This window comes from Nematostella vectensis, chromosome 7 (genome assembly GCF_932526225.1).
Source record: "Nematostella vectensis chromosome 7, jaNemVect1.1, whole genome shotgun sequence".
Lineage (NCBI taxonomy): Eukaryota > Metazoa > Cnidaria > Anthozoa > Actiniaria > Edwardsiidae > Nematostella > Nematostella vectensis.
In genome coordinates this window covers 5,704,034-5,731,435 of record NC_064040.1, presented here as the reverse complement: position 1 = coordinate 5,731,435, position 27,402 = coordinate 5,704,034, and the positions used below count along the sequence as shown (strand labels likewise).

General features: G+C 42.1%; 1 protein-coding gene and 1 long non-coding RNA gene across 2 annotated transcripts; one reads left to right on the top strand and one right to left on the bottom strand.

The window, feature by feature from the left end:
• Positions 1-245: 245 nt before the first annotated feature.
• LOC5520701 (TOG array regulator of axonemal microtubules protein 1) lies at positions 246-27,183 on the bottom strand. The gene is made up of 21 exons (XM_048730070.1): positions 25,062-27,183; positions 20,650-21,298; positions 19,845-19,898; positions 19,592-19,767; positions 17,665-17,834; positions 16,068-17,100; positions 13,781-13,982; positions 9,436-9,508; positions 9,096-9,290; positions 8,684-8,789; positions 8,215-8,301; positions 7,983-8,131; positions 7,325-7,483; positions 6,635-6,761; positions 6,134-6,276; positions 5,722-5,767; positions 5,310-5,441; positions 3,327-3,371; positions 3,062-3,233; positions 1,627-1,713; positions 246-1,224 (listed from the first exon to the last, which is right to left on the bottom strand). Exons 1-21 carry the CDS (start codon positions 26,955-26,957, stop codon positions 971-973), a joined length of 5,955 nt encoding a protein of 1,984 aa, XP_048586027.1. The 5' UTR covers positions 26,958-27,183; the 3' UTR covers positions 246-970.
• On the top strand, positions 18,935-19,841 carry LOC116604041. Its single transcript, XR_004290881.2, has 2 exons — positions 18,935-19,106; positions 19,244-19,841. It is a non-coding gene; the product is annotated as an uncharacterized LOC116604041 (long non-coding RNA).
• Positions 27,184-27,402: the final 219 nt, after the last annotated feature.

The following is a 27,402-nucleotide window of genomic DNA, read 5'->3' as shown; positions in this document are numbered from 1 at the left end:
TTAGACCTAAAAGGCATTGGTCTCCCGCGCAGCCGTTCTTTGTGTCGGTCACGCAACGCTCCAACGGCTGCGCGGGAGACTAAAAAGCCATGCACGAAATTCCTTTTCCAAAAAGCCTCTCCCCCGTCGCACCCTAACCACTAGGGGCATATCAGAACCCACCCCCCCACACCCCCCCTTTCACTGTATGTTTCCCTTTTTTAGTTTCGTTCATGTATTGGGTCAATAACACACACATTCAGATATAAAGGCACCACACTTTATATTTGCACGATATGTCAACACGGTCTATAATTGAATGGAAATCGTTTCCTTTGTTCGTCTTGATTAACTTTATATTTACAAATCCTAAAAATCCGGAAATTGTTGTAAACAAAATATGTGCAGTTTACAAGTAGGCTAGTAGTACAACGTGTACCACAACCTATAATTAACGACGCATAATAAATACTTGTTGCTAAAACTTGCGTTGATATAACTATGGTGATAATGCCGAGTCTAGACTACCAGATGTTGCCAGCACTAAACTTGTCAAACCTCTACACAATAGCCTCTGATTGCCAAAAAATATAAGCAAAAATATCCACGAGCCCTGTGCCTGTTTTGAATGAGTTAAATGTGCGATATCAAAATCGCTGGAAATAAAATAAACAAGCTGCTGCACCTTTCTGCTCAGAGCTTTATCTTCACTGCCCGCTAAAATGGAGGGCCAGTTAAAGCAGCGAGCAGAAAGTATCTAAAGGCTGGTTCTCACTAGGAAGCAAAAGCAAGCACAACACAAGTAAGAATCGGTAGAAAAAAAATCAAGCAGTTGCGTTCCCATGTGCTTGCGTTCCAGTGAGAATCGGAGAATTGTCGAGCTTTGCGCTTGCGTCCTGGTGAGAACCAACCTATAGATAGAGCAAAGAAAAGTTCCCAAGCGTCTTATGAGGGCTAACCCTACCGCCTGTACCCACTATCGGCCGCCCTATTATGAGGACCCATTGCTGATTATTTCCCTGAGGCGGTCCTGTATTCTCGGCACTTGTGTTGAGGCGTGGTCGTGCAGTCCTTGTCCCATACACGAATACAGTGTCTCAGCGAGCCGCACTGTAGATGACTTGACCTCACTAGTGCCAGCCCCAGCGCTGCCGGTGCTGGACGCGCCCAGTAGACTCCATAGTAGAGGCAGAACATAGCGCTGAACGACCTGAGGTTTTCTTGCGTGTACGCTCGTCACGATCACTGAAAAATCGCAGGAAAAGAATATTATTGATGGGAAAATCCATAATCAAAGTATAAACCGCAAATAAACGCCTCCCCCGAATAAGCGCCTTGTCTAAGAGGAAAAATATGAATTAGCGCTTCTACAAATAAGTGTATCCCTTGTTTTATTATTGAAAGCATGTTCTGTTGGGGTTCTGGGAAAGTTTTACTTCTTGCACGTTGTAAATGAAGCAGTTCTCATCTAAAAAGAAAACGGATTTTGAGATAAGCGCCTAAGCGGAATAAGCGCCTCGACAAGCCTGCTTATTCAAGCAGTTACGGTAGGCAATACTTAGGCTACGTGACTATGTCTTTCTGACAGTATTTTTCACAGACATCGTAGGCACATCTAGCCAGTAGGTTATCATAAGGTCAACTCACGGCATAGCTTGTCGATCATAACGGGCTTAACTCGACTGTTGCCGTACTGCGAAGTCGTACAGAATGGCTGCACTAGCGTTACATTGTCTGTAATAAGAACAACAACAAATTAGCGAGAAAAGAATCGCACTGAGCGCAAGCCAGGGGCGGGATCCAGGAGTTCCAATAAGACAGGACCAGGGGGGGGGGGGGGGTTCATTCTTCTTTCGTGTTTTTCCCTATACATATTAATACTAACCTATACTTTTTCACTTACCGAGGTGCTTGGTGAGAAAGTGATTCACTCACAAGGCGCTTGGTGAGAAAATGATTCACTCACCGAGGTGTTCGCTGAGTCAATGTTACAATAATCAAGGCGTTTGGTAGGAGAATGATTTACTTACCGCAGTGTTCGGTGAGTCAATGTTACAAAAATCAAGGCGTTTGGTAGGAGAATGATTTACTTACCGAGGTGTTCGGTGAGTCAATGTTACAATAATCAAGGCGTTTGGTAGGAGAATGATTTACTTACCGAGGTGTTCGGTGAGTGAATGTTACAATAATCAAGGCGTTTGGTAGGAAAATGATTTACTTACCGAGGTGTTCGGTGAGTCAATGTTACAATAATCAAGGCGTTTGGTAGGAGAATGATTTACTTACCGAAGTGTCCGGTGAGTCAATGTTACAATAATCAAGGCGTTTGGTAGGAGAATGATTTACTTACCGAGGTGTTCGGTGAGTCAATGTTACAATAATCAAGGCGTTTGGTAGGAGAATGATTTACTTACCGAGGTTTCGGTTAGTCAATGTTACAATAATCAAGGTGTTTGGTAGGAGAATGATTTACTTACCGAGGGTTCGGTGAGTCAATGTTACAATAATCAAGGCGTTTGGTAGGAGAATGATTTACTTACCGAGGTGTTCGGTGAGTCAATGTTACAATAATCAAGGCGTTTGGTAGGAGAATGATTTACTTACCGAGGGTTCGGTGAGTCAATGTTACAATAATCAAGGCGTTTGGTAGGAGAATGATTTACTTACCGAGGTGTTCGGTGAGTCAATGTTACAATAATCAAGGCGTTTGGTAGGAGAATGATTTACTTACCGAGGTGTTCGGTGAGTCAATGTTACAATAATCAAGGCGTTTGGTAGGAGAATGATTTACTTACCGAGGGTTCGGTGAGTCAATGTTACAATAATCAAGGCGTTTGGTAGGAGAATGATTTACTTACCGAGGTGTTCGGTGAGTCAATGTTACAATAATCAAGGCGTTTGGTAGGAAAATGATTTACTTACCGAGGTGTTCGGTGAGTCAATGTTACAATAATCAAGGCGTTTGGTGGGAAAATGATTCACTTACCGAGGTGTTCGGGTAGCCAATGTTACAACAATCAGGGCGTTTGGTGGGAAAATGTAACAATAATCAAGGTATTCGGTCGCAGTATACAACACTTACCCAGGTGCTTGGTGAGCGCAGTGAGGCCCTCATCGGCCGCGCTAAAGATTCCAGAGTGTTTGGATGCAAGGTTTGATGTGAGAGCGGACACGAGTGGTGGTATAAGTGCGCCCGACTGCGCGGCTAAGGAGGGAATGATCCGGGGCAGGCACTGAAGTGCGTACAGATTCACCTGAGAAGATGACAAGAGTCATGTTTTATCGTCTAAGAAGAAAATTTATAGGTACTCTATCTTTTACAACAATGTAACAATAAAATAAATTACCTTGCTATTTGAGTCAGTCAGACGAGGTATAAAAACATCAAAGGCCTGCAACATGAAAATGGTGCGCATGAGCAAATGGTGGTCAAGGGAAGTGACGCGGACAAAAAGCCCTACAACCAATAGTAGTATAGTATGCACCGAATTACAAGGAAAATGGTGAGGATGTGCAAATGGTGGTCAAGGGAAGTGACGCAGACGAAAAGGCCTACAACCAATAGTAGTATAGTATGCACCGAAATACAAGGAAAATGGTGCGCATGAGCAAATGGTGGTCAAGGGAAGTGACGCGGACAAAAAGTCCTACAACCAATAGTAGTATAGTATGCACCGAATTACAAGGAAAATGGTGAGGATGAGCAAATGGTGGTCAAGGGAAGTGACGCAGACGAAAAGGCCTACAACCAATAGTAGTATAGTATGCACCGAAATACAAGGAAAATGGTGAGGATGAGCAAATGGTGGTCAAGGGAAGTAACGCAGACGAAAAGGCCTACAACCAATAGTAGTATAGTATGCACCGAAATACAAGGAAAATGGTGAGGATGAGCAAATGGTGGTCAAGGGAAGTAACGCAGACGAAAAGGCCTACAACCAATAGTAGTATAGTATGCACCGAAATACAAGGAAAATGGTGCGCATGAGCAAATGGTGGTCAAGGGAAGTGACGCAGACGAAAAGGCCTACAACCAATAGTAGTATAGTATGCACCGAAATACAAGGAAAATGGTGAGGATGAGCAAATGGTGGTCAAGGGAAGTAACGCAGACGAAAAGGCCTACAACCAATAGTAGTAAGGTATGCACCGAAATACAAGGAAAATGGTGAGGATGAGCAAATGGTGGTCAAGGGAAGTGACGCGGACGAAAAGGCCTACAACCAATAGTAGAATAGTATGCACCGAAATACAAGGAAAATGATGAGGATGAGCAAATGGTGGTCAAGGGAAGTGACGCAGACGAAAAGGCCCTACAACCAATACTTCATCAAGTCCAGGCTGAGCGAGAGAAGGGGTTGGATACTATCATAGATCATTTCGCCTATTACCTGTAAACCCTTGGCCCATAGGAGTGGTACTCACTCAGGCGTGTATACAGGGGGGGGGGGGGGGGTTCGCCCGCACCCCCTCCTTTGGCGGCCAAAAAGTGGGTCATTTCTTATAAGGAATCTACAAATAGTATGCTTTTTCCATATGATACTTATGACTGCCCCCCCCCTCTTGGGACGAGTCGATTAGCTACCATAATTTCTGGCACAATTGCTCAAAACTAGCATAATTTTTAGACTTTTCGCAAAAAAGCAATTCTCAGAATAATTTGCATTTTGCTGATCGAAAAAGTTACAACTAACCTCACATATCCCTTATGTATCATTTAAATGTAAAAGTGAACTTTTTTATTTCATTGCTGTTGTTGTTGTTATTATTCTTATAACAATTATTATTATTCATTTATCTTTTTTTTTTTTTTTTTTTTTTTTTTTTTTTTTTTTTGGGGGGGGGAGGGGAGAGAAGGGGCGCGAAAGAGCCGGAACAGGAAGTCTAGGAAAAACTTGTTTCCAGTCACACTCTTGCTCTCGGGAAATTGCGCAATGCGTTGTTGCTGATCGAGATGAAACAAAAGTTGAGTCGTTGGATGCATTCCGATCAACCAAATTGGTCCTCGGCCACCAAGAAAGTGCAGCCGTGATCAGCAAGATAATGTACTCTGATTACTTACAAGCAAGTGTTATCCTTCGGTGTGGAAACTCTGTTTATGCGTAAAGCTTTGTATTTCACTGGGTTGATCTAATTATTAAAGAAGAGGTTGAAAGATCATTTTTTTAAATTTTTTTTTTCCGCATTTTATGTTGGAAATAGAGAGCATAATTTGAGCATAATTTTGATTAAAAGCGAGCAAGCATATTATCCCAGTTTTACTAGCATAATCGACTCGTCCCTAACCACCCCTCAGCAAATCCTAGGTACGCGCCAGTTATTGTTGTTACCTTAGTGAACTTAGCGCCCAGTCCGTGTGGATTCCGCTCGGCCAGTTCTATAAATACGTCCAGCCCTTGTACCCTCTCCTTCCAGTCATTGGAAGAAAGTAGCTTGACGATTTCCGGTAGGAGTTCATCACCCTGTTAGGATGCATTTGATTGTCTCAGTTGTAGGGGTTGGGAAGGCCTCAAAACTATTAATTGAACTGGGAGGCGGTCTTATTGACCATTTTTTCAGCCCCTCCCCAAATAAAAAAAATTTTCTCTCCTCCCCGCCCTATAAAAATTTAGGTCCCTTTTTGTACTTTTTGTACAAGTTAGAAAATTTTGACGCAATTTCGCATTTGGAGAAAAAGGAACGCATGGTATTGCAGTTGCAACATGAAAATATGAACATTTCGGGCGAGAAGGATTTTTGTACCTGTACAGGCGTGTCTTGATGTGCCGACCGTCCACGAGATGACTCCCTGCGACCATGAACAAAATGAAACAAATTTATTAGGTGTTAAACACGCTAAGGAATAGAAATTCGTCGGCACTTCGTAAATCTTAAGGTCCCTAAAGGCAGCAAGCAGAAAGGGCAAAGTGATACGTAAGTGAGAAACAGTGAAATACAAGCGAAAATCAAGCAGCTGCGTTCTCTTGTAGAAGGGGCAAAGTGAAACAAAAACGAGAAACAGTGGAACAACCGCAGGAACACATCAGGCAGTTTCGTTCTCTTGCGCTTGTGCATATGTGAGAATCGTAAAACTACTTGTGTTTTTTTTCGCGCTTGCGGCCTAGTAAAAACAAACCATACCGGTCGACAAACAACACATCGAATTTTCTCATACCTTGACGACGCTGGCGACAACAAGCTGCCGTTCGTGCTGGCGCGAATGCCGCCCTTGGGTCCGGTGCCGCTGTTGCTTCGCGAGTGTGAACCGCTTCCAGGGTTCTTGCGATGACGCGCGGACGACACGTCACTTGGCAAACCCTAGTTGGAAAACACGAATTGCGTTTAATAGATTGTACGCCGTCGACGTTGACTTGTGTTCAGCGGAGTGTGTTACACGAATCAAATTAAGTGTGGTATTTGATTCGCAACAAAAAAAGCGTGCCAGTTCCGTGCCGAACTCAATTCTGGCGTGCCCATCAGTTGAATCAGACGCCCAACTGTTCCTGTGTTTAGCCCAAATAATAGGGTGATTTAGATCCACGACACCTGCAAGAGGGCGCCGCTTCGCGCACGTTCGACTGCACGCGCGCTTTTTTTTGCCGGCGTCTTGTATCTAAATCACCCTAAAAAGGTTGGGCACGGCAGGAGCGCGATGCATGAGTCGGGCCCAACCCACCTTGGTTCTAAGGGTCTCGACGATGTCATGTATCTGCCGGTGTAGGTTTGCAGGCACGTGTTTGGTCAGCAGTTTGTCGAACTCCGGATGATCGTAGATGCCGTAGAGGATCTTACGACCATAATACCTGTGACAAGGGAAAAAAAAAAAGGCGATGATCAGGACAGAATTCTTAGCAAGTGGTAATATCACAATGTTGGCGAAAACGATGTTTTAGTGGGTATGCAAACAGGCTTTAAACATCATGCAAAAATCTGTGGGATTTTTCCTTTTTATATTTTATTTTGTGTGTGTGTCTATGATGTTTAACCGGGCTAGCCATTTAACTATAGACCGCTATCTAACCAACGGGTAAGAAATAAGCGGGTCAATTAAAAGTTTTCTGGGTCCAGGGTAAACCAAAAGCTCGTCGGGTAGATTAAGAAAATCGTCGAGTCGTATTTTGCTAGAGGTTTAGACAATGACAAAATGGTGTATAAAAGGTTATACATTATACAGTACATTATGGCTTGGTCAACCAAGGCTTTTTAACGAGCACTGCCCTTCTATCAATGAAGGCTTTTTAACGAGCACTGCCCTTCTATCAATGAAGGCTTTTTAACGAGCACTGCCCTTCTATCAATGAAGGCTTTTTAACGAGCACTGCCCTTCTATCAATGAAGGCGCCGTATGAGCCCTCGCGTTCTTTACCTTGTCTCGGAGCCGCCATCCGTAGCGAATTGCGCAGCCGCGGGTAAAATATGATCGGTGACGTCCTTGGCACCGCTCATCAGGCGATTGGCACCGATGCGCTCCGCTAGTATGCTGAGGAACTGAGCTGCGGTCTTCCGAATAGCCACGTTACGGTGTCTGTGGGCACAGGAAACAACCATAATCGTCATCGTCACATGGCTAGCACATTACACAACAAGGACTTCCTTGGGGCCGTGTGCGTCACGTTAACGCTAGACCCAGTGCGCCATGTTAATAACACCTCCACACCTCGCAGAGAGTACCGCGAGGAGCGCGCGTGGATGTCACGTTACACGTTGGTTGTGTGTCTGTCGAATACCTATCGAAAGCGCTTACCCGCATCCCGTAGAGGTGACCGCAAGTAGCGCGCGCTTGGATGCCACGTTACACGTTGGTTGTGTGTCTGTCGAATACCTATCGAAAGCGCTTACCCGCATCCCGTAGAGTTGACTGCGGGGAGCGCGCGCGTGGCAGTCACGTTACACGTAGGTTGCGGTCGAATACCTATCGAAAGCACTTACCCGCATCCCGTAGAGGTGACAGCGAGTAGGGCGCGCGTGGCCGTCACGTTACACGTAGGTTGCGTGACTGTCTAATACCTATCGAAAGCACCTACCCGCATCCCGTAGAGGTGACAGCGAGTAGGGCGCGCGTGGCCGTCACGTTAGAGATCATGGCTAGTAGACACTTCTCCACCTCGTCTCTGATGAATCCGCTCGTCTCACCACTCTTCGTCAGTAGGATCTTGGACGTGTACTCCAGATCCTGGGGAAGGGTAGACATAAGATCGATCAATTTGTACAGGAAACGAGCCCTCCACGTGTAGCCCAACGTTCTTTCTCACTCACTGTGTCCATATTTCGGCCCAGGCAGACAAACATGTCCGTTAGACAGCATATAGCAGCACGACTAACTTGCGAACGGAGGTTCTTCGCCTGTCAAGACAAAACATTAAAGCATTTAAAGTCCGTGAATCCGACCTGCGTGACACTGTTGTTTTGTTTTTTTGTTTTGAATGTTTAGAACTCCCATCATTTTGGAGAATATAACTAACCCAGCCTTGTTTGATATCGTAGAAATATAATCGAGTCCATTTTATTGTAGGATGGATAGAATTTCAGCATGATTCAAACGGATTTAATTCACATGCATGGGGTTTTCATAGCATACAAAACAACGCGTCACGCAAATCGGATCGACTGGCTTTAAGCATTATAACCACGTCTTGTAACCGCGTCTCGCTGTGATAGGAAGGGGGGGGGGGGGGAGGTTGAATGTTAATTCTCTTAGGGAAGGTGATGAGGGGGTGTTACGTACCTCTGGTCCGACCGCTAGGAGCAAGGTATGCAGCTGTGGTACCAGCGTATCCGGGTGGTGCTTGGCCAGTCGACGGACGCACTGTAAACCTTCACACTTCACTTCCCTTTCAACAGAAAATGGGAAAATAGGGCTTCGTTAGGCGCCTCATGGTCACTCTAATGTTGTGGACACCACGTTAATACGACTAGTTTCGCTCCAATCACAAGACATCTTGGACCCTCTCTTCCCTTTGTATCTAACAGTCCTTCAACACGGAGAAAGAGAGTGACATTGAACAACTTTGTGCTTAGAAGGGGGAGGGGGTTGTGCAGTTAGCTTTACCTTTTTGCACCATGTTAAACGCGGCATGGCGACAAAACATTTGTCAAAAAAAAAGTGCAAACAGACGCCGACGGATATTCTAACGTACCAATCCTCGGTGTTGGAGAGGCACTTGTGCGCATCCTTGAGCGCTGACTCGGGATTGTTAAAAGGCATAAGGTCGTCGACCGGCACTTCCCAGATCGCCGCCGATGAGCCAGCCGACGCGGAGGCGATGTTGTGGCGACGAGCGTCCGACGTGTCTTGCGTCTCCGCGTAACCCGCGTCCCGTTCCGATTGTTCCCTAAAGCAAAACACAAGTTCAGGTAGACTGAAAAGTTGCTATGGTACATATTCCAGTGGACGATGTATCTCTACATTCCAGGTAGAGGGGATTTATCTACATGGGAGGTTGGGGGAGAGGAATAAATAAACCATGAAGTACTTACGAAGAGGTGTTGTGCTTCTTGTGATGAGCTCGGCCAGGCTTTATGGGAGTACTGGATCCGGTCACGCTTAAATCTAGACCACATCATAGCACATCATTTCAATTTCACAATAGTTGTCATACTAAACAAGTGGCAACATAAGAAAGTTTTCAAACGTTATTAAGCATATGAACACATTCAAAAAAAAATTTAAAAAAACTTACAGGAAAGAGTAATGCGCAGGGAGTTCTGTTATGTTTCCGCTCTCCGTTCACACGTTTTCACTATCTATACACACATTTCAACTTCAGTCACACGTTTCCACTATCCGTACACACGTTTCCACTATCCGTACACACGTTTCCACTATCCGTTCACACGTTTCCACTATCCGTTCACACGTTTCCACTATCCGTTCACACGTTTCCACGATCTATAAGGTGCTCGCACACTAGGGGACATTTTTCAGCTACATGACCCCGGAACATGTAGCCGTTTTAAAATCACATTCCGTACATAAAACGCGTCAGAGAGCGGGAATCTATAGCGGGGACATAAAGCGGGGACAAAATCACAATATGTACACACAGAATAAACTGCCCCATAAGCATGTTCCTGGGACACCTATCCATTTTACTCACACACTAAGGAGCCTTTTATAGGCTCATGTGCCTGGGACATGCCGTAGGGACAAAAGCACAGCCAACACAGACAGCTAAGTACAGCAGCGGGAACACTTCCCAGGGACGTGTAGCGGCAGTCAATTCCTGCACCGTTCACATAAGGGGGGCTGTGGCAGGCGCCTGTATCGGAGGCACGCTGCATGTACAACAGCGAATTGTATACAGACATTCGCAACGGTAACCAATACATGTCCCGGAGACATGAAGCCGCACTGAAATCATTTTCCATCCATACAAGTCGAGATAAAGCCAGCGCTTAAATATGGGCTTGCAGCGGGGACAAAACGTATTTACGCACACACATTCGCAAAGGGACGTCGTAATTGTCCCAGGGGCAAGAGGCCGCAAGGTGTAGCATTGTTTGAGTTCCTTGTGCAACATGGGTTTACACCAAGTTTTCCCACTGCAACATGTCTTGAATCTGTCGATTTATCCAATCACAACGAGCGAAAAATGAGAAAATAATAATACTTTCTTGTTTTCGTATTTGCAATAAACACAATTGGAAAAAGAGACCGATAATTGTATTGTTTCGCAATGCAAAAAATAGGGAAGGAAAATTGGATGGGTCTACTATAGTCACGATGGCTGTACGCGAAGTTACCATGCGAAGGCGCCGCATGTTGCTGATTCTGATGCAGCTTTTAGATGATGACAACCCTCCTGTTACCATTGAACGAAGAGTGTGGACTCGTGAGTGGATAAAACAACGAGAAGAACTTGGGGCTTTTCATACTCTGTTCAGAGAGTATGAAAGAGTTCCAAGTTCCTAGCATAGTCGAGGCTGTTGAGCCATTTTTAACCAAGCAAGAAACGCATATAAGGACATCTATCGCGCCAAACGAGAGACTTGCCCTCACCATCAGATACCTGGCAACAGGAAAGACTTTTCAGTCCCTTTCCTTGCAGTTTCGGATTGGAAAAAGTACCGTGTCTAAGATTGTTCTTGAAGTATGCGACGTCATCTACCACGTTTTGGGAAAACAACACTTAAAAACACCAAACACCGTTGAAATCTGGCGGGAAATTGCGGCGTCATTCTACTGTAAGTGGAATATTCCTAATAATATAGGCGCTATAGACGGGAAACGGATTTTGATTCAGAAGCCCCCAAGTGCTGGTTCCCATTACCACGATTACAAAGGGAACGAAAGTATCATTGCTTTGATAATGTCAGGGCCAAATTACGAGTGCCTATACGCAGATATTAGCACCAATGGGCGCAACTCAGACGGGCACGTGTGAGCATGGTGCTCTCTTAAAAAGGCTCTAGAAAGCCCAGACAACCCACTTGATATACCTCCTCCTTGCCCACTGCCCGGGAGAAGCAGTGACGTTAATTATGTCATCACAGGGGATGAGGCGTTTCCTTTAGCAAACTTCATGCTCAAACCCTATCCAAGAAAAAGTCTCATCGTCAAGGAAAGAATTGCGAACCATAGAATATCAAGGACGACGGATTTCAGAGAACATCCTTTGGAATCTTTGGAAAAAGATGGCACTGTTTCAGAGCCCCTTTCCGGCTAAGCCCTTTCAAAGTGCAGAAAATAACGCTGGCCACCTTAACTCTACATAATTGGCTGAACAGCGAGAGACTTAGCAGGAATGTCTACTGCCCTCCAGGTCTAGTTGACAAGGAAGATCCGCTGACCGGAGAAATCATCCCAGGCGCTTGGAGAGACGACTCTCCTCTAGAATCCCTCGTACCCCTTCAGCCATCCCTTACTTAAGCACAATCACAACATTGGTGCCAAAGAAATGCGACGCGAGTTTACAAGGTGGTTCAATGACGAAGGCGATGTACCACGGCAAAGGAAATGTGCGGTGGGTGTGGTGTGGAGTGGTGTGAATGGGTGTGGTGTGCATTGAGAGTGCTGACCAACCGACCTATCCGATTGGCAGTCAGCAGAGTGATTTCTTGATTCTCACTTTGTCCTATATCTATCTGGATTGTCCGTATATCAAGATATTGGTGCCAACTTTGTATATAATACAGGGCTTTTGTGTCAAAATTTGTAAACAGTAACTAAATCTCCTCGAATGATAAATACATGTGGTAGACGAGTTTAATATATTCTGTTTTTCCAATTTATTTCTAACACTGTAACAATTTCTAGATTTTCGAACCACAATCACCACCACCCATCATATCTATAATTATACACTCAAATCAGAAAACTATGCCCCTTGGAATGACAATAAACTGTTTGAAACCAACGAGAGACTGCAAGTGAATTCTATAAAAAAACTAAAGATTAGAAGAAAAAAAAAAGAAAAATCGAAATCGAACATCCTTCACAGTTTATCATACATTCATGGAGAAGTCACTAAGTCCTGCAGGAGTGGTTGATTCCTATGCGAGCTATCAACACCAAAGGATGGTCTTTTCTGTTCTGCAGGCTGCATATGTCCATGGTGATATAGGTTGAAACCAGACGAGGTGCTGTTTGAAGCGCTAGCATAGCTCGTGTCACTATAGTTGAAGCCAGGAGCGAGGCTTGAAGGATAGTCGACTCTACTGAAGCCACGCGGAGTTCAGTTTCGAGCAAAACTGGCGTTGCTAGCCTTAGCCTCCATTTCATCCTTTCCTCGAAATCAAATGCACCTTGGCTCGGCGAAATATCGATGGAGACAGTTTCGACAATGTGACCCCAACGTATCTCCCAAACACAAACGCCTCGTTCTTCTCGTGTACAGGGGACCCAATGGCGGGTGGGAGGGGCGCTTGGATCGTCACTACCGCCTCCTTAAACAGCTCTAGCTTCTTAACACGAGAGTATTATTATTTTCGCTTTTTCTCTGTATTTTATTGGATAAATCTGTGTGGTCTGTGTTTCATGCTGCGGGAGCACGCTTCCGAGCTGTTCATAAAAGAAACGTCGCGCCTTTCACGACATTCACTGCTGCATCATGCCCCGTAAAGTTCAACCAAATGAACTTTGACGGGACATGTTGCAGTGGGAAAACTTGGTGTAAACCCGTGTTGCACAAGGAACTCAAACAATGCTACACCTTGCGGCCTCTTGCCCCTGGGACAATTAAGACGTCCCTTTGCGAATGTGTGTGCGTAAATACGTTTTGTCCCCGCTGCAAGCCCATATTTAAGCGCTGGCTTTATCTCGACTTGTATGGATGGAAAATGATTTGAGTGCGGCATGTCTCCGGGACATGTATTGGTTTCCGCTCTCTGACGCGTTTTATGTACGGAATGTGATTTTAAAACGGCTACATGTTCCAGGGTCATGTAGCTGAAAAATGTCCCCTAGTGTGCGAGCACCTATACACACATTTTAACTTCAGTTCACACGTTTCCACTATCCGTTCACACGTTTTCACTATTTCTTTACACGTTTTCACTATCTATACACACATTTTAACTTCAGTTCACACGTTTCCACTATCCGTACACACGTTTCCACTATCCGTACACACGTTTCCACTATCCGTTCACACGTTTTCACTATCCGTACACACGTTTTCACTATCCGTACACACGTTTTCACTATCTGTTCACACGTTTTCACTATCTAATCACACATTTCCACTATCTGTTCACACGTTCTAACTATCCAAACACACGTTTCCACTATCCGTTCACACGTTTCAACTATCCGAACACGATTTTCCACTATCCTTTCACACGTTTCAACTTTCCGCACACACGTTCACACTATTTTTGTCACCTTTTTCTGCTGCTTCTTTGGCCGCTTGCTGCTGGCTTTTCCTCCTCTCCACCTCCTCCAGCTTCTTGCGCGCATCCTCCTTCTGCTTGAGCTTTTGCTTGGCTTCTTCTTCCTTCTTTCTCTCTGCTTCTTGATGCTCCGCCTCCTCCCTTTCTCGCTGCAGCCGGAGTTGCTTCTGGCGCATCTTTTCCCTTGCACGCTCCTACAAGAACAGCATGGATGGTTAGAAGGGTTTGTTAATTTCATTGCGACATACAGGCCTCGAGCGATCGTAGCCGTCATCTTGGATTCTGAGCAAAAACTCGTTTCAAATCCAAGCTGGCGACTACGATAGCTCGAGGCTGTTTTTTTCGCGAAAAAAAAAACACAATTAGAGGCAAACTGACTTTTATTAGCCTTACCAAATAAGGTGCAATAACGTCTTTTAAGACGCACGCAGCACGTTTCTCGTGAATTTCGCGCAACACGTTTCTTGGAGGTCTAGCGCATTTTTACTGTGCCGCGTTTCAAGTTTTTTTCTCGCGCACTACCTCAGATTTTATTCATTTCCAGCGTACTCGTGAAAGTCTACTTCGTGAATTAACACTTTATCTTTTCTCGTTAGGTTCTACTTTGCGAATTAGCACCTCACTTTCTTTTGTAAACGTCTAGTTCGCGAATTAGCACCTCACTTTTTATTGTAAACGTCTAGTTCGCGAATTAGCACCTCTCTCTGTTGTAAACGTTTAGTTCGCGAATTAGCACCTCACTTTTTTTGTAAACGTCTAGTTCGCGAATTAGCAGCTCACTTTTTTGTAAACGTCAAGTTCGCGAATTAGCACCTCACTTTTTTGTAAATGTCTAGTTCGCGAATTAGCACCTCACTTTTTTGTAAACGTCTAGTTGGCGAATAAGCACCTAATTTTCTTTTGTAAACGTCTAGTTTGCGAATTAGCACCTCACTTTTTTATTGTAACCGTCTAGTTCGCGAATTAGCACCTCACCTTTTTTGTAAACGTCTAGTTCGCGAATTAGCACCTCACTTTTTTGTAAACGTCTAGTTGGCGAATAAGCACCTAATTTTCTTTTGTAAACGTCTAGTTTGCGAATTAGCACCTCACTTTTTATTGTAAACGTCTAGTTCGCGAATTAGCACCTCACCTTTTTTGTAAACGTCTAGTTTGCGAATTAGCACCTCACTTTTTTATTGTAACCGTCTAGTTCGCGAATTAGCACCTCACTTTTTTGTAAACGTCTAGTTTGCGAATTAGCACCTCACTTTTTTGTGTAAACGTCTAGTTCGCGAATTAGCACCTAATTTTTTTTGTAAACGTCTAGTTTGCGAATTAGCACCTCACTTTTTATTGTAACCGTCTAGTTCGCGAATTAGCATCTCACGTTTTTGTGTAAACGTCTAGTTCGCGAATAAGCACCTCACTTTATTTTGTAAACGTCTAGTTTGCGAATTAGCACCTCAATTTTTTGTGTAAACGTCTAGTTCGCGAATTAGCACCTCACTTTTTGTTGTAAACGTCTAGTTCGCGAATTAGCACCTCACTTTTTATTGTAAACGTCTAGTTTGCGAATTAGCACCTCACTTTTTTTTGTAAACGTTTAGTTCGCGAATTAGCACCTCACCTTTTTTGTAAACGTCTAGTTCTCGAAATAGCACCTCACTTTATTTTGTAAACGTCTAGTTTGCGAATTAGCACCTCACTTTTTATTGTAAACGTCTAGTTCGCGAATTAGCACCTCACCTTTTTTGTAAACGTCTAGTTCGCGAATTAGCACCTCACTTTTTTGTAAACGTCTAGTTGGCGAATTAGCACCTCACTTTTTTATTGTAAACGTCTAGTTCGCGAATTAGCACCTCACCTTTTTTGTAAACGTCAAGTTCGCGAATTAGCACCTCACTTTTTGTAAACGTCTAGTTTGCGAATTAGCACCTCACCTTTTGTGTAAACGTCTAGTTCGCGAATTAGCACCTCACTTTTTATTGTAAACGTCTAGTTCGCGAACTAGCACCTCACTTTTTATTGTAAACGTCTAGTTTGCGAATTAGCACCTCACTTTTTATTGTAAACGTCTAGTTCGCGAATTAGCACCTCACTTTTTATTGTAAACGTCTAGTTCGTAAATTAGCACCTCACTTTTTATTGTAAACGTCTAGTTCGCTCATTACCACCTCACTTTTTATTGTAAACGTCTAGTTTGCGAATTAGCACCTCACTTTTTTTGTAAACGTCTAATTCGCGAATTAGCACCTCACTTTCTTTGTAAACGTCTAGTTCGCGAATTAGCACCTCACCTTTTCTCGTTCCTTCTCGAGTTGCTTGACCTTCTCGATCTCTTCCAACTCTTCCTGCTGCCTCTGCAGCCGCTCCCTCAGCGCCTTCTCCTGCTCCTGGAGCTGCTCCTGGAGCTGCTTCTGCTTCTGCCGCTCCACCTGGCGCTCCTTCTCCTTCTTCTGCAACATCTTCTCGAGCTCCCGCTGCTCCTTCATGATCTTCTTCCTCAACCTGTCCTCCTCCTCCTTCTGCTGTAGCTGCAGCTGCTTGCTCTTCTCTTGCTCGATCTCCTCGATTCGCATCTGTTCCTTGGCTCTCTCCTCCTCTTCCCGTCGCTTGCGCTCCATCCTCTCGCGTGTGGACTTGGACAAACTCTTCCTCATCGTCCTTGGGGTCATGTCACGCTCAAGTGTGCTCTTTTTACAGTCATCATCATCGTCATCATCGTCGTCGTCGTCATCGCTATCACTATCCTGGTCCTCAAGTTCTAAAATCTCTTCCTTTACAACTGGAACAGCCGCCTCTTCCTCTTCCTCTCCCTCGTCGTCATCTTCGTCGCTACCTTCCTTTTGGGTATCTGAATCATCATCATCATCTTCATCATTATCATCATCATCCTCGTCTGAATCCTCTTCTTCATTCTCTTCGTCAGATTCCTCGGGTTCATACTCCAGCTTTCCGTTCTGCTTCTTCTCCACGCTTATCTTCCCCTCTAGCAAGTCTGCCTGGCCCGCTCCACCCTTTAGCATGGCCTGCCCAACCACGGATACCTCACCGAGGTCCTCAGCGCTCGTCACACTGCTTCCCAGCCCCGAAGTACCACCATCACTAGCCCGCCCAGACCCTTGGGTCGGCCCTAGCACGGAGTTTTTCCCGCTGATATCTTTGGACATAATTCTGTGGCCTGTAATACCGAGGGCGTCTGAGTCTAGTGCGGGTGGGAGAGGAGAGGTTGGGGGCTTGATCTGGGCATGGTCTGAGGATAGACGTCTGGAGTGCACTGGAGTGCGAGCGATGCGGGGTTTGTTGTTGAAGGGGGAGCTCTCGACCTCACTATTAATATCACAAAATAGGGAATGAGTATAAACCAGGCTAGGTTATTTTTCTCCGTTATTGTTCAGTTTCTCGTCCAGGCTAGGCTAGGTTATTTTTCTGCCTCCGTTATTGTACAGTTTTTTTTTTTAATTTATTTTTTTCGTTTTGACGAAATTTGGACGATAAACAACGAACATGAGAAAGACCGGTATAGAAAAAGTGCATTTTAATTTTTCGTGTTGGCGTAAATAGATTATGACATAAAGTGAATCACACTGGCGATGAAAATTTGGAAATTTTCATGTTTGCAACATATAACGTATGTTCCGGAAAAACAAAATAAAGTCCCCATCTACATTTTCGGATGTGTTCGTAATCTTGATCAGATACAGAAATCAGTATAACGCTGGTTGGCTGAGGGAACACCATCTACTTGGCGAGTTTGGGATACAGTGGATCTTCCTACAACACGGACATCGAGCCTCTTTATTATGGACACCTTACCATGCCATTATACCTTACTGTGCCTAAATAAGGTACAGATAACTTCGTTTAAGCGGACAAACGATCTGCGTAACTCACTTGAACGCCTCTTCGGTGGAGCCTGTTCCATTCAAGAATTCTGAGGGGGAGGGTGTGCGAACAACGCCCTCGTCACTATCCACCGCGCCTGGGTACATTTTGAGGGCGCGCTTTGCAGTAGCCTGCTTATGTACTGTCTTCAGGGGGTCAGTAGAAGGATGTGCGACTGGCTGGTAAAACAGGTAAAACTAGTTTGAGAACACAGGTAAAACTAGTTAGAGAACATAGGTCAGGCTGGCAAATAAGTGGGAAATTGGCTGACAGAAGAAGCCTGCGTAAGCCAAAACTATGTTTTTGTTAAAAGGACATAGCCAGTAAGACGGCACAAGAAGTTAAAAGGTTGAAGAAATAGGGCAATCCGTTTACAAAATAAAAAAAACGGTAAAAAAGAAACTGACAGAGGAGCAAAGGAGAAAAAAATATAACAACATATATAGATTAAAGTTCAGCGGTCTAAAAACGAATACAAGAAATGTGGACACATACACGATGAGGGGGGAAATAAAGGGGACAACTATGTGGGTATTGTGGTTTCTCTTTTGTTCCCCCTCTTTTCAATTACAATTTTGTCATTTCATAAAACCAGAAACTTTTCAAAACAAGGCCACAAGAAAGGCAGGGTATCGTGGTACATCCCAAGAAAACAAAAGACTGGCATAGCGAGGGTGTTTTGTAGAAGATTAACATGCGAAAAGACCAAATCTGAGCGCTGTCAGACCGTGAAAGACGTGCCTGTGTGATTAATGAGAGCTCTAAGGCTACTCACGGGGGGTAAGCACCACAAAGAGATAGATTACTCTGCCTAGTCACGCGAGTCGAAAGACTCTCTAAATCTCGTCTCTAAATCTTTACATCTCTCTGACGAGATAATTAACTGAACAGAAAAAGATTTACACGATCAATAGGTGTCAACAAAACTTGTTAGCAAAGGAGTTTCACGGGGCATCGAACTGACTTTGTGTTTATTACAAGTATTTTATAGATTTTGCTCTTTAGGCTCAAGTACCGAAATTATATATTATGTTATAATCAATCTTACTTTCAAAACTGTTTCCAGATAAGATCATTAGATCTGATGATAAAGAAATAATGGATAACTTGATTTCAATGTTCATAAAACGAATAAAGGTTAATTTGATGGAAAAAAAAATATCTGGTCTGAAACTTTTTTGTAAAGGATAAAACACGACCTGAGTGAGCCAATAAAAGCAGGTGCAATTTATTCATTAAGGGACGTAATTAATCACATACTGTCTCATCGCATGGGGCAAAGCTGCTAAAACTCAACTACTGTAGATAAAATAATTATTTTGCAGAACCGAGCAGTTCGCCTCATAAACTCCGTCCCTTTCCAATCACACGCTGGATAGCTTTTAACACTGAAGCAAGAATTTCGCCAGTTAGCGTGCTTTATCTCAATCTTAATCTCTAGCCTCTGAAATGTATGTGTCCTAAATCTTTTCACCTCTATTCAAAACATTCATCAATATAGCACACGCTCATTTTCAAGAACTACAAAAAAAAATCGTGTCCAGAATTGGTTCTCAACTGGGTACTAACAATACATGTGTTTTTCCAGTAGATAAAGCTCTGCCTGATGTCAACCTTGGCGAAAAAGTAACACCATTCATCATAATTTTTGCCGTTCAATAACAAAATATATGTTTAGTAATTGGGAGAAAATAGAGTTATCGAACATCAATGTTATACTTATATAAGGGAATTTTCTTTGAGCTATAGATTAACACAACTGATTATTTTTCTTTTTTTATAGAGCAGCTTTCCTCGGATATTTGAAAGACATTTTTCCGGGAAAAAAAGTTTCTCCTTTAATTAGGAAGAAACTGTCTTAAAAACAGTAGGGTGCTATGCCTCCAGGAAAATTATCAAATGTACAATTCTGGATCCAGATAACGCAAGCACTCACCACTGGGGCGCCACTGCTAGTTGTGACGGGGGCGAGGGGTGTGGTCCTACTGAGAGATGCGTCTAGTTGATCTATCCCTAGTATGTTATCAACAATATCTTGGTTCTTGAGGCGTGTTTTGGTAGCGGACCGGGCTAGCTGAGGCTTGACTGGGACAGGGGTGTGAAGATCTGAAGCTGTGAAGAAATCAAAGTTGAATAATGTAATCGGAAATGATATACCTACAGTAAAACAATCAAGTGATAGTTCATACCAAGTCTTTTGCCGTCTCCATCATACTCAAAGGATTCAAGGTCAGCAACAGGCCCTGGAAAATATAGTGTTTTGTATTAATAAGAAGTGAATCTTCACAGCCAAATTCATAGTCTCACATAATCTCCTATCTTGGAATAAGGCCTAGTCAATCATACCACCTAGCCAGTCAATTGCCTTGATGTGTACAGTCTAATGGTTTGGGGGTTTCAAAACTAAATATTCGGTCATAACAAACAAATAACAGTTTATGTGTCTAAATGTTAAAATAGACATTTTTTAAAATAATTTCACAGGGGTGGCAATTTAACATATCTATTTCAACCTCAGCCATCCTAGAGAACCTATAAATTAAATATATTCCAAAAATCAGCAAACACTACAGAAGCGGGTGGGAAACGAAAAGAAAATCAAAAACATTTTAAGTGCAATGTTGTGAATGACTGCAGCACTATCTGGTAAATTGCAATTAAATAATCGGGTAAATCCACCCATGGAGGAAAGAAAGACAAAAAGTCCTGTACGTTATTGTTGCCATCATATCAATCAAAGGCTGTCATTTTTCAACATGTTCTAAAAGAGCCTTGGGTAAGTGCGTGGGACACCTATGACGTTCAGATTTCTTTCACTTTACAAGATCCCTTAACACAGTCATGGCCGTAGCTGGAAAATTTTGTCTGAGGTGGAGGGGCAAGCCTCAATCAATCCATGTACCCCTCACATATGTCCTTTATGTGAAACATTGATTCTATGTACTTGATGGGGGGGGGGGGGGGGGGCTCCCTGGGTTGCCCCTTGGTGCTTACCATGTAAGACGGGAGAGAGCCTGCCCCAAGGTCTACCAGTTGAATGCACATCCGTCCAGTCGGGCCAAGAATTGGACATGGCATTTCCAAAGCTCTTCCTCTGCATATTGAGCATCTCTTCATCAGGCAGCACAAACCCTCCATGACTAGGCATCCCTGTAGGTGTGGCCGACTGTGTACCCCTCACTACGGACTCCTTGGGGGAACCATCTCCGATAGCTGGCTCAGCACTGCTGCTAGCTTTAGCCTTCGACTGTATTGTCCCGCGTTTGTAGAGCAAGGCATAGCTCCCTCCTGCCCCTGTACTAGCTCCAGGGTGTGTAGAGAGGCCACTAGACCCTGCTGAGCTTGGTGAGGCATAAGTTGATTTGGTCTTCTCTTTCTTAATCTTAGATTTGTATAACTCAGCATAGGAAGTATCTGCTTTACTGTGTGTTTCAGGGCTTTGATTGGCAAGGAGAGTACGGGACAGGTACTTGTCAGCATAACCAGACCCTGATAGCTTGGAGGTGCTGCTAGGGGCGCTGTTTGGGGTGTTGCCAAGGCTTGCCATACCCTGTGGGGGTTTGCGTTTGGTGGGGCGCTCACTAATCTCTCCAGGCACCCATGAGTTTCTGACTGGTGGAGGGACTTGTTCTTTTGTATCAAGCTATCAAAAACAAATCAGTAAATAATTTAGTAAAACTCACATGAAGTCCCAGTAAAAGTCCTAGCCCCAACCAATAACACTTCCTTCAAAGTCCTTTCATGAGTCCCAAGTACAGTGTATATACTATAAAAAGTACATTGTTGAATATATTGTTGAGTTATCTTCCATCTTTGGTTCTTGAAAAACTCAAGTGCTTGAGGAGTATGTCACAAACTTTTTCCTTTTATAAATGTTTGTTAAGTTAGCCTACACATTGACATTGACATTTGAGGATGACATTTTATTGAAATGTCATCCTCAAATCTGCAGTATACCAAAAACAAAATAAAGGCTAGTTTAAGCAGGGAAGTGTGAGGAGATGGAATGGCAACTGCATAAATTAGACCATTTCACACATTCTGTGTTCGTTTTGCTTCGTTAATTTGGGTTTTTTAAATTGATTTTGACTTTTATCATTGCTAGTTGAATTTCCATATTTTCGAACAAAGAACAAAATAGGTCAATGGCAATATACCTAAAACTTCTACATAAAAACTCAGGGCTTGCTAGAGCAAAATGCGTACCGATGCTTGTAGCGAAATGCGCAAAACAAACATTTCAAACTTCTGAATCCAATCAGAGTGCGAATAAATTTAGTTGCGATTCTATCTCCTTACACTCCCTGGTTCAGATAGAGAGTTTGATTTTAGAAGTAGTGCTAATTGTGATGTATTTATATATTTACCTCATTTTTAACTTAGTAACAATATCAGGTGTAAATCGAATAACAGCTCAATAAAGAAAATTACAAAACTGACAACTTATGGGCAAGATGTACGTCATTCCTACATGTAAATGAGGGAAATACGTCACTGCAAGACAGACACAAGCCACAAGGGACTTCTAAACAAAAGAATATAAGCCAAATGGTGAATGTGTTAAACCTTGCAAAGAAAACATAACAAAGAAGCATACAAATAGGTGGCAAAATTTGTGCTTTCATTCAAAGCAAACAACAAGGTCAAGAGAAAAATGTTTCATTCAATATTTACAATTCTCATAATGAATGTTGGTCAATTCATACTTTGAAAACATCAATTGAGGAATTTGGCCAAGTTTAAACAATGAAGAATATACTTAAAGCTTAGAGTTTGTACTAAATAAAATCTAAAATGTTAAAAAAAACTGATAAAATAAAATGATGACAGCAAATAAAAAAAAAGGAGGAAAATCAAGAGATAAACCTAAAAAAGATGAAAATAAGTGCATTTTATAAAATGTAATTAAAATAAATAAACAGACAGGTTCTAAATCTAACTTCTAAGTTCTAAAGTTCTAAATTCTAATTTCTTGTAGTTAGCAATCTAAGATTAGAACTAAAAAATAGGTTACAGTATTTCATGCAGAACAAAACAGTAAAATATGAAAATGGTCTTTTTGAAAGCTATAAATTTGGTGCTGTAAAATTTATATTGTTAAGCTTAAAATATACCAATATTTGACAGCAAAATATGCCACAAGAAAAACAATCAACACATTTTCACTCAACATAACACCTCAAACTACGCTTTATAAAACATTATCAACTAAACTTCTTAAATGCCTGCTAAAGAAACTGGCATTAAATGTTTTTTTCTTAACATTCATTAAAATAAACCATAACAAAATTAAGCAGTGATATTTACTTTATTTAAAAAAAACAAAGGCCAAAGTTATTTACTTCTGTGTTATTCGCCATCAAAATTATAAACTTTATTTAAAAATAGCATAACTGCTTTTCAGGGCAAGTGGGAACTTAGTTACACTCCCCCACATCTTGAGATGGAAACAACATTGATATTGAATATGTCATGGTTAATCTATCAGCATATGACAACAAAAAGGATCTAATAGACATAAAATGTAATTAAATAACACACTGAGAACTGAGCTAGAAATTATGTTTTGATCTTCAAAGATATCACCAAAAAGAAGAGAAAACTTCAAACAAAATAAGATTGAACTCTTAATTTGGGAAAGGAGCCTTTAAATATGCCACTCTAAAAACATTATTTCGACCATTTGTTATGACCTGTCTTCTGTGTTTTCATTAAGATACAGTAATAAAACCTCTAACCATACTTTATCATTAGGGGCCTAATTTGATCTAAGAGGTATGTTATATCAAGAGCATTTAAAATTAGATCATCATGAGATAAAACTTAGTACAAAATAGACACTTAGAGATTGATATAATGAACTTACATACCCAACAGCTGCCTAAAGGCAGTTGTAACTGATGATCATTTACTAGGGAATACTTTCATCTAAAAGGTCATACATCAAAATTCTAACTGCTCCATCCTTTTTAATGAACATAGTAACTACAGTTTGCCATACAAAAGCAAACAGCAATATTCAGCCAATATCTTGGCGAACGGATAACACAGTCCCTTTAATTTTTTTTTAAATAATAGAGACTTAAAATATACTAGGGCGGCTAGAAGTAAGGAGACGGCAGAAAACAATGAAATTTATTAGAAAATTGGAAAGCAGTATGTGAAAATACATTATGTCTCATAGATTTCAACTGTACTCCACCAAACCATGACCTGAAAATTCTAGATTTATGGCCTAGCGAGGACATTGACACTTTGAGTATAAACTGGCCTTACTCTGTTCAATATTGTAGAAATAAGTTAGTAAAAGTTAATTTCTGTCTGTTTCTTGATATAATGTATTTTTTTGCCACACCGATCTAGCTATTGTCCTATCTTAAAGTTCCCATTTTTAGAGTCTATGTTAAATAATTGGATTCATGACATGTGGAAATCTCTAGCAGTATTTTGGCCTGAGGGTCCGCAAGAACCTTGACAACATACCTATTATATTAGACCAGTGCCTTTAATTTTCCATATTTCCTGCAAACGTGTGGAGGTCATGACATAACCAACATAAGACAATTTTAAAACAAAAAAAATTAACAGTAATATCACAAGTCATTTTATTATTTTTCTATGAACTTTCCAGAATAAGCACAAATTTCAAATTTTATATTTTCAAAGACTGTTATTTATTTGAAACATCAAGTTGCACAAATCTTTAAAATAAATTGCTTCTTAAAAACTAAAATATATTTCCACTATCATAAAATAACTGATTCGATGGATTTTATCATTCTGCAATTCCCACATAGAAAATCAATATTCAAGATTTTTCTTGCTATCTTATTTTCAACTTGACCCTTGACATCAATATCATTGAAGAGTTTATACTTTTCTTAAATGTCTCTCTAATCTCTCTAAAAGTTCGAATAACATCAAAGTTATTTGCATGTCACAATAAATGTTTTACTTAAAATCTTCTAATTACTCAAGAATTCAGAAGACTTTGTTTATAGTTTTACCTCATTTTACTCTGGAGGTTGCTGCACGGGTTGGAGGGCAAAAACCCTTTGCCAAAAATAATATCATATGATGATAATACAGTTATCTTATAGATGTCACTCTAAAAACATTGACAAGGTTGTCCCTAAGTATTGTCTGACGATAACTGAGAAGTTGAGCTAAATTCAGAGCTTCTATCTTTCAATAGAGTGTCCGCAAACCCAATTCAGTGGGTTTTTTTCCAGCTGGCAAAATTTATTGGCAGCCCTTAGTGACTACCCTGAATTGGGCTACTTTGCAAAATGAAATATCATCCTGTTCTAATGAAACAACGATTTTAGAAAGATATGTCCATAAGTGCAGTACATAAATGTAGAGCTAAGATAACTAAATAGTGAGTGGGATAATAGACAGCTTACCTGATTCAAATCTTTATATTCTTCCCATGGTAGCCTGTTCTTTCCAGCACTGAAGTATCTACGTGGACTGGGTCCCGAGTTATTCATGGAATCATTGAGACCTGGGGTTGATCTCGCAGAGCCTGGGTTATCAGCAGACCCACTACCCCCTGTACCAGCCAACACCCACTCAATATCTGCACCCCTGACAACATTACTCTGCCCTCTTACTGTCCCAGATGATGGCACTGGAATAGCATACTCTACTAAGCCATCACTGTTTAGTCTTGGAAGTTGACGCCTTGCCAGACGTGCCTGGACGGCAGCCATAACACCATCCCCACTCCGGGTCAACTCTACTGAGTCAACAGCTGATACAACTGGCTGTAAGTGCCCAGGACCCATTGCTTGTGCAATCACAGCAAAAGCCTCCAAAGCTGCCTGTCTTACTTTCCTCTTATTATCAGCAAGGGCAGGAGCCACGGCATTTGTGAGCTCTGGCAAGTCAAAATCAGATCTTGGAAACGTCAATAGGGCTCCTATTACAACATTAAGTGTCTCTTCCCGCACTTTAGATTTCGGGTGCTGTAGACTAGACGTCAATACATTCAAGACAGATTTGGCTGACAGTATTTGCATGAGCTGCATCAAAACCTTCATGTTCTCCTGACGTATGACAATTTTGTTGTCACCCAGTTTATTAGCAAGTGCACAAACAAGTGGTTTTAGGAAAGGTCCGACAGCAACACCAAGTTTGGCGACCAATAACCCTATAATTTGAAGACTAGTTACTGTGATTTTGAAATTGAGATCATCCAGAAAGTCCAATAAGAGACCAAACAGTGATGCTAGATGTGGCAGAAGAGTACTGGTATCAGTCAAGTGGCTCATAACCATTTTTAACTCCTCAATTCCCTGTGCTCTAATTCTCCAATTACTCTGATCCCGTAATTTTGTCACCACATTTCTCGGTACAAATCCAAATTCTACCCCTTCATCGCTGAGATGGAGGCTTTCTCTAGTAGCATACCCCTTAGATACAGCTATAGTGTGACCCCTGTCCAAGTTTTTGTGTTCACCATTCTTGTCCCCTTCATATTCAATAACACCATTTGAGTTTATGTGGCCAGCACTTTTTGCTTTTCTCAACTCAGGCATTTCTATACTTCTATCAATAGCAGTCCCATATTGCTGCACAGCATCAAAGCAAAACTTTTGTTGTTGACTTGGTAAACGGTGAATATAATCGTCAAATCTGTCTTGACCCACAACATTACGAATTCTGTCTAACGAAAGAACCATCGGTTCGGGTCGGGAGGAACTTTCAAGGCGAGCGACCAGCGCTTTCGTTAAAACAAATAAATCCTCATGAGCGAGATTTGGAGTGATTAAAATAGGCAGAGCGACAACGCTCTCAGCCCTCGTTCTTTTATCTTCGCTTTCTAGTCCATGTTCGATAATAGCATTGAATACAGCACCGACGTTACTCGAGCTTTTCATGTACACATGTAATGTTTGTATGGATGATTTCTTTACTGTCACATTGTGATTTCCAAGGTTCGACACAAGTTGAGGTAGAACCAAAGACATACAATTGTCCAAGTCAGAGCCAAACTCAGGGATAATATCAGAGATAAATTCGATGCATCGCAGACGAACGTTAGGGTCGCTATCGCAGAGGGCTCCCTGAAAAACATGAAACAGACCATGGCGATCTTCAAACAACAAACGTCCTCCATTTCGTCTAACGCTGGCTCGTAACTCCTCGATTATAGCTGCTCGTCGAGTGCCATTAGCCTTATCAGCTAGCCCAGCGAGGACTTCATTCTCATCCATATTTTGTAAATAGACTTCATCAGGCTGAGCAATCATAGACGGTAACGGTTTGAGCTTGGCAACACTACCACCGCTAGCCATCTAAACATTTTGGAACTTAGCTCTTACTGTGGTCAAATTATCAACAAACCGAAAAAACATCATGAGCCAAACCACGATTCAATGTCTACTAAATGCGGTACACAGTTGAACGTGGCTTGCAGGTAAGATGGTAACCAGTAATTCATGAGGAAAATGCAAAGTTTAGCACGGTACTATGGAGTTTGTGTCAAAATTCCATAAACTTTGCACCGCCGACACGGCTAAGGTCCCGGATGAAGACAGAACTTACGGAGGAGCGACAACAAAAACTGAGCCGGGGAGGGGTAATATGCTTTAATTTGCAACAAGAATTATTATGTTCAAACAGTAATTGGAAATAAAAATCATGTAAAAATGAAACTCCAGTTTCTATATATTATCAACTAAATGTTTTTAGATACAGATTTCTTACATTTTTGCTTACATAAGGCATTTGCTAAAAATC